An 8,099-nucleotide genomic window follows, 5' to 3' on the forward strand; every position below is an offset into this window, starting at 1 on the left:
CACCCACCTATGGATTTTAACCCATTCCTGCCTGCATATTGCACAGTTTGATCAGTCTAAAAGCAGCTGCTAAGATAGCCACAGGCCCTTTCAGTCTCCCTTGATGTGGTGTTTCCAAGCTACCATATAACGCTGACTCACTAACTTTCCCCCACTCTTTTCTTGTGACTCAGGAGATACAGGAGACCTCAGCTACTCCCCATACTCTTCTCACTTTCAGATGAAGGTAAGTTCATGCCCCCCTTCACCTGTTTCACCACATGTAGACTATTGTTCAGGCACTGAAGGGAAGGGAAGGAGAAGGGACAAAGACAGATGGACCTAGAGCAGGATCTGTGGAGGCAGGCAGGTGCTTTGCACGGAGCCGGGCGATACCATGACACGTGTTCATGGAGGTGCCTGTGGCTGGGGGAAGGGCGCTGTGACATGTCCAGGGACATGGGGAGGCAAGAGGGGCCCAAGGCAAAGTCTGAGGTTGTGGTTTTCAACAATTTTGGATTTGACATCGCATAAGAAGTCCTCTCTTTGAGCACAGTTCCTGCAGTAGACTGTGCCCTTTCCTCAGGAGATTGTGCTTCTTTCCCCAGCCCATGCCCTGAATGTATTCCCACCAGCAGTCACTGGAAGTTGCCGCGCATATCCAGGGTGGGCAGTCTGCTTGTCCCCATGTCCATTCACCAGTCCTCCTTCAGACCGTAGCCTAGCCAGGTCTAGTAGCTAACATCATGTCCCCACATGTCCTCTGGTGACATGCCTCCGTTACTGGTTTGTTCTGTCAGGATCCTCTGCCACAGCCCCATTGATCGCACTTCCAGGAAACCTTCAGCTCTGTTTCTCCCTCTCCTGTTTTGTTTTTTTTGAGCCCTGTTCTATTATTTCTCTCCAGTTTTGAAAGGTAAAGACTTTCTTGCTTCCTTTTCAGACCATCGAACCCCCAAATGATTTCTCCATTCCTCGGGCCACGGCCAGGACAAGCCCATACCATGACTACACCGGTGGGAAAGGCCCCATGTAGCAGCTCCGCAGGGAGCAAAGAGACTAAGCACCCGTCAGCAGAGGCGTGGGGAATGGGCCGTGCGGTGACAAGTGAGTCGACCCTACAGAAGAGACAGAGTCAACCCACACTGGCAAAAGAGGAGAGGGGTCCCCTTTTCCCCGCACAGGCACCGTTGTAGCCCCCTCTCATTCCTCAAACACAGCTGTCAGACACCGCTCTGGCCATCCTGTCCCTGCTCACTCCGTTTCCCCATGGGATGGATCTCATCTCTTCTGACAGAGGAAGGTGCTGGGAAGAACCTGTCCTGGCCAAAAAAAAGCTGTGGGGCTAGAGCGGCAGGAAGATCATCAGCTGGGTCTGCAACTGGCTCTGCCCCAGCCAGGACTCGCTTTGATCAGGTCGTGGGGATGCCTGCGCCCCACGTCTGACAGGAAAAAAGGCAGGAGGAGGAGCATCAGCCCTACACATTCCCACTCCTGCCCACCCGTGAACATATCTCAGGTACTGCCGAGGACACTCTTATATATCCACCGTTACTTTTGTGCCCACTCCCAGCTCTGCTTGGATCTCCTCCAGAGATAAGTGGAGAAGAGACAGAGAGAGAAAGAGTATTCCTTTTTTATTCCTCATGTTCACTTCCAACCCCTTCCTCATCACCTAGAGCCCACAGTGGAGAGGGGGAAGGAAATTTAAAGACATAAAACCATCTACACCTATTTACCCTGACACATTTTCTGATTTGCACTCTAGCATCAGCCTCCCTCCTAGCTCTGACTTCTGACCACACACCCCAGCTGAGCTCCCCAGGGTGCCTGCCCAACCCCAAATCCTCCCTCCCCACCTCTGCCACCCCGGGCTATGGATCCCTGCAGACAAAACCTCTTCCATGCAGCTGCTTGCAATACCCTGGTGGGATCTAATCCCGTGCGTCTTGGAGCTCTGCTTCCTCCCGAGTGTGTCTGTGGCATTAACATGAACATTTCCCAAGCAGCCAAGTTATGGAGGGCGGGGAACAAGCGTGAGCATGTGCGTGTGTGTGCGTGCGTGCATGTGTGTGTGCTGTGTGGACTGCATCCTGGCGATGAGCAATGAGTCTGCAGAGTTGAATCATTCTGTAGCCTGCTTTGCATTTGGTAAATAGCTTTCCATGATATTTCATATATAAATATATAGAGCTCTCCAAGTGGGTGTGTATGATACACTGGTGTCTGACACAGCTATATATTTATTTAGTACTTTGTATGTGGAATATTTAATTAATAAAAACCCAAACAGCCTGACTATGAGAGACTGGTGTTCTTCTTCAGGAATGTGATTCCTCTAATGGCTGGTGGGGTGACAGCAACAGGTCTCCATGGGTTGGAGTGGGCCGCCTGGGAGATTGCGGCTGGGGGGGAAATGGCAAAGAGATGCTGGCTTCTTCAAAGCTGTCACTGTGGACCAGAGATCAGCAGCTTGAGGGTGCAGAGGAGAGTTAGTAGCTTCTCCATGCTACTTTTCTTGAATAAAGCAAGCTGATTCAATGTTAGGAGTGCTTAAGAAACGAAGAAATATAAACCCAAGCTACAGGGGTAGCAAATTCAGGAGGAAGGATGTGATCTTTTCATCACTGCATGTGTCTGTGTCTGCTGGGTCTATATTCCTGTATTTATTCACTTGTGTCTTGCTAGGTACTTGCATAATCAAGAATAGGAAAGGAGCTTGTAGGTACTTAATTCTGCTTGTAAAAATATGTCTTTCTGATGTTCTGAACACGTGTAATATTTTTATTTGAAAGTAGAAACAATATCAAAGCAAAATAATGGTGGTGATGATGATGATGATAATAATAATAATTATAATAACTTTTTTTTAACATACTCCTGATGGTATGAGACTGTAATCTCCCATTTTAGAGGCTTCCTCTCGCATGAGTTTTTACATGGTATGCCATGCTACCACATATCCATATGCTCCTGGCAAGCAAACCCCCTTCCTCAGGCACAGTGCTGTCTAGAATATGACAGGCTGGGCCTTCCCCATTCTGCCTACCAGCACTGAAGGGCAATGCAGGGACATTTGGATCTTCTGAATCCTTTGGCATGAGAAAGAGCCCTCCTAGGAATTGGTTTGAAACATGTCACAGGACATCTTGCCTTTTTCTGGTAAACTTGGGGTGGAAACGACGTTTACCCTCCCCTCCACCTACACAGTTCCACATGTGTAACACAGAAGGATGGGACAGAAAATTCAGGGGTGCTAATGTAACATTGGGTAGCAGATTGAGAAGCGGGTATGTAAGGTCTGATGCAAGTTGTTGACTTGCAGGCTGAAGGTAGGAGGGATGTGCTTGAAACAATACCAAACTTTCAAGAAATGAGGTTTTCAGGCTGATGTGGTTGGCATTGATGGCTTATGTGTAGCTAAAGTATGTCCCAGGAGGAGCCAAAAACGTGCTAAATAAGACAGAGCGAGCTCCCCTGCTTCAGTGGGGTCTGGTAAAGCAAAGGGACAGGCTAACAGGAGAAATAAGAGCAAAGTGTGCTCTCAGCATGTGTGTTTTCCACATCCCAGACACTCATCAACTCCTTCACTGACTGCCGCAGACTAGAAAGTGCCTCTCAAACATACCTTGGCCCCAGAGGCAGCAGAACTAGGAGGGATGAGGGACACCATATGCACTCCCATCGGTGCAGGGCACAGCGATTTTCTTGATTGCTTGGTTGTTACTGTGCATGCTGCTCAGCAGAGAGTGAAAAATCTTCTTCCATGTATTTATGGCGCTTTTTAGAGTAACTTTTTTAAAGCTCTGTAATGACAAAAATACTAATCTGCCCAGAGTTATTTTGCGCTTGTTCAATATTAAGGCAGCTTTGCGCGAGGGCTGTTTTAAATGCCAAATTAAACACAAATCTCTGTGGAACTTGGGGCTGGCGGGAAAGGGGTGGTGCCGCTCTGCAGGTTTCTCACACCTCAGGAGAGGCTTTTGGGAAAGCAGCAGTTTCCTCTTTCTTTACAACTGAGCTTAAACCAACCCAGATGACCACTTAGTCACACACATACACGTCCCGGGGAAATCCTAAAACTGGTGGGGCCAGACAGATCAGATCCGAATGCAACGTGAGTGACGGAGGCACGAGGTTGCCTGACTTTTGTGCTGTTTTTCTTAAAACCTGACCACTGGAAGGCCAGTAAACCCAGTAAGGCTTGTGCCCACTCTCTCCCCCGCAAAGGGCTCCTTTGGTGGTGGGGGCTACAGGTCTGCTGCCTGCAGGGCCCTCTGGTTTCTCATCCCTCCTCTCCCTGTTAAAGAAGACCAGAGCACCAGAAACGTACACACCGGAGAAGGGTTGGCACGGAGCACACCTGGATTATGAAAGCAGCCAGGATTACTGGGAGGCGGGATAAACTCAGCTGAACTTCAGGCCATGGGAAAAGGGCAAGGAAGGGCAGAGGCACTGCTCGGACCCAGGACTTGCAGGGTCACCATCCCGCAGGCTCGCCAGGGCTGTAGGGCCCCACGTGCCCCGCGTGGGCACGGAGGGTGCAGTAAAACCTTGGGGCACAGCCCCAGGCCAGTGGTGCCACGGCCTGGGACGGGGAAGGACTTTGCTGGGTTCACCTCCCAAATGCTCCCCTTCTTGCCAAAAAAGCTTCCCCTTTGGCAGCCGGTGGGGCACTATCCTCCCCACACAAAGTGTTTAACTTAGTGTTATCCCAGCCAAAACCAGTACAGGGAAGGATCCACCCTCTCCCCATAAGCCCTGTAGCTCTTGCTGTGGCACGGAGGTGGTAAATGAGTCCCCCTCCCTCAGATGGGGCAGGAGATGCCGGGGACTTGTTGGAGGCAGGGAGGAGCACGCTGCTGGTGGAGCCGTGGTTGGGTTGCGTCTTCCTTCAGGCTCTGGAGGCAGAGGTGTTGGGGAGTTTGCCCAGCTCCCGAGCCTGCCAGGCTGGGACCAAGAAAGCAAGCGTTGGTCTCCTGGGGTGGCAGGAGGCAGCTGCATGGGATGGGGAACCCACAACGCCTTGTAAGCCCCTTGTAAGCGTGGGGCACCCCTCGTATCCCCCACCTTTTTCTGAAGCAAGTGCTGAAAAGCTGCATCCCCCTCTGGCCTGCCCCATATGAGCGATGGGTCGCTGGGAGCCACCCCTGCCTCCCTCCTTCAGATGTCCCCTCTGCTGCCATCTGTTCCCCTCCCTGTTTCAGTATTCAACACAGAGCAGGGTCAAACAGTGACTCAGGCTGTGCATGGGTAACCAGGGCTGGTGGGGAGGCTGGCACAGCCTCGTGCACCCACTGTCTGCAGGCTCGTGGGGCCAGGGTATTGCTTTAGTCAGATACGCTCCTCAAGGAACAGAACCACAGGGCTACGTCTCGGATGTGGCAACTGTTGGCCCAAGTGTGCATGGTGTTCCTTTGCCAAAGGCGACCGTCCCCGCAGCAGGGCTGATGGTACAGATGGTGTGTCCAGTCCCCAATGACAGCAATCACCTTGTCCCATACAAACCCTACACTGTAGGTTTCAGCGTATCTCATCACAGCAGACCACAAATAGAGGTAGCTGAAGAGCAGAAACACCTTTCATTTTCCTGGCCCTGAGACAGGGAAGGCGAACAGCTGGGAGCAGAGCCTCCTTCAGCCACCCCAAATACTTGCACTATAGCCTGTGAGCAGCACCCAGAGGGGACCAGCACCCGAAGGAGCAAGTGGCAGCATCAGAGTGTGAAGAGACACCCCGCCCCCTCGCATTTCCACCCGGTCAGGTGGGTTGCTTGGCTTACACTTGACACACACACTCCCCAGGGAGGGACTGGCTTTGCAGTGCCTTAAAGACAAACATGAGATCTAAAAGCTGTCAATGTGTAGGTCATGCGTGCCTCTTGCTTTATTCTGCCCCTAGCTCCTTTCAAAGCATAAGCTCCCACATGTGCAGGGAGCTGGTGGTTCTGAGAAGCCACAGGGTTCCTCCTCATTTCCAGCTCTTTCCTGCGTTTTAGTAGGTTTAGCAGAATTACAGAGTTACACAAAGGTTTCGGTCAGCTGGGACCTCTGGAGAGGTCTAGTCCAGTTTCTGCCCTGAGCAGGGCTTGCCTCAGAGCTAGATCAGGTTGTCAGGGCCTTGTCCAGGTAAGCTTTTAATACCTCCAAAGGTGGAGATCCCACAGCTTCTTGGGGCCCCCGTGCTGGTGTCTGATCACTCTCATTGGGATTTTTTATAAACTTGTGTTTAATCAGAATTTCCCTTGTCGTAACTTGTCTGTCACCCCTTGTCCTTTCACTGTGCACCTCTAAGAAAAGTCTGGTCCCATCTTCTCTATAGCATCCATTTACTTAACAGACAAGAGCAACTGGATCCCCCTTAGCCTTTCTTCTCATGGCTGACCAGGTCCCTCAGTCTCTCCTCCTGGTGACATGCTCCAAGCGGCCCTCAACTGTCTCAGTGAACCCCCCTGCCAGATTTGTTCCACTTGATCAAGCTCTGTTGCAGTGAGAAACCCAAACTGGACGCAGTACTCCAGATATAGCCTCACAAATGCTAAATAAAGGGGAGTAACCACTTCCCTCACCTTGCTGACTTCACCCTTACTCATGCAGCCCGGTATGTGGTTGGCATACATTGCCATGAGCTTGCACTGCTGGGCAATGCCTTCTTCAGGTTCATTTCCCCCAGCACCTGTTACTCCCTTTGCCCTGGAGAAGCTTGTGTGGTTATAAATAGAAGGGACTGAACAGTCCTGAGGTTCCGTCTCTACGGCAAGTGGTTTCTGCAGGAGGCAGGAACAGCACCCAAGGCCACTCCCGGCAGGGGAAAGAAGTCCAAGGGCCCCTGCCCGCATTTGCTTGCTTTCTGGAGGCTCTGAATGCAACGTGGAAGTGCCTCGGCGACAGCAAACCCAGCCCTTGGGTACCAGCTGGTCTGCATCACTCCACTCAGACTGGGGTTGGTGAGCTGTTGGTGACCAGCTGCGCTCAATGAATCTGTGCCCTTACTGGGCCACCCAACCATGGGGACTCGGCCCCCTCTGCCCCAAGGCAGTCTTTGCCACTGCACTGAGCAATGAAGGACAATGGTTACGGCAGTCTCTCCTGGGGGTCTCTGCCCCACTCCGGCACTTGGTCCCTGTGTGCCCAGGACTTGTCCTGTCCCCTCTCCCTACCCGCAGCACACTCACCCTTCTGTACCCAGGACTGTCCTATGTGGGATCCTGTCCCTCCCTTAAAGTCAACATGCCCTGCCACCCGCAGTTTCTAGGGAAACTGGTGTTTGCTTTGCCTTTGCTATGGTGACAAGAGAAGCACCATGTTAGGTATGAGTGCCATTATCTGCAAAAGGCTTTCTGAAGTGCCAGGCATGGAGCAGGAGCTGCCCTTCTGGCTGGCCAGGCTGATCTTATCTGGATCTATCTCCGGAGTCAGCCAGGGCTTTGCCTGGCTGAGGAGTTTCTCCCATCAAACCAGTAACAGGTGCATTTGAGGAGAAAGCAAAGGCTGTGGCTTACAAAATGGGCATCTTGTTCTCTAATGAATTAGGCAAGAGCTGAAACAGAATGTATGTCTCCAACACATGGCACTGTCTGCTGTTTCCCCCTCAAAATGGTCTGCAGCGAAGCTCAAATGCTGGACCAGGAGTGTGAAGAAGTGCTGAAAATTTTGGGTGAGATTATACTCATGGGGAGAAAGGGACCTGGGTAGCATCCTTGACTCTGGTGCTGCTTCTTGCTCAGTGCACATTTTCCTGCAAATCAGCTCTTTACTGGTTTTGCCAGACTGAACAAACACATGTTTGTATCTCAGAAATTAGGCAACTTGGTGTTGCTCCGTGTCACTTAGTCATCCCAGGCCCCCTCTATAATCAAAATAAAGAGACAGGCTGCTCCTGCAGGCACTCTGGTTTTTTAGCAATGCCAAACCACCCTCTCTCACTGCTTGTTTGCCCGGAAGGAGCCTGCTGTGACCCTCAGCCCCTAACCCAGCCACCTGAGACTGATGCCAAGGGAGCAATGAGGCACGCAGGGTCCAGGATGCTTTCAGCATCCGCCTGGTACCCATGGCGGTCTCCAGACCAGTGGGCCACATCCCGCTGGGCGAATTCTGGCAGGAGTGAAAACAACCTCCTCA

At 51.7% G+C, this 8,099-nt stretch overlaps 1 protein-coding gene across 1 annotated transcript in view; it reads left to right on the forward strand.

Moving 5' to 3' along the window:
- Positions 1-1,015, forward strand: part of LOC104078818 (retinoic acid-induced protein 3-like) — a 2,883-nt gene extending 1,868 nt beyond the window's left edge. The window contains exons 2-3 of the mRNA XM_009580602.1: positions 174-226; positions 923-1,015. Of these exons, the coding sequence (XP_009578897.1) occupies positions 174-226; positions 923-1,015 (146 nt within the window). The remainder of the gene's footprint in view (positions 1-173; positions 227-922) is intronic.
- The last annotated feature ends 7,084 nt before the right edge of the window (positions 1,016-8,099 follow it).

The sequence above is a fragment of the Fulmarus glacialis genome, unplaced genomic scaffold (assembly GCF_000690835.1).
Source record: "Fulmarus glacialis isolate BGI_N327 unplaced genomic scaffold, ASM69083v1 scaffold10776, whole genome shotgun sequence".
NCBI lineage: Eukaryota > Metazoa > Chordata > Aves > Procellariiformes > Procellariidae > Fulmarus > Fulmarus glacialis.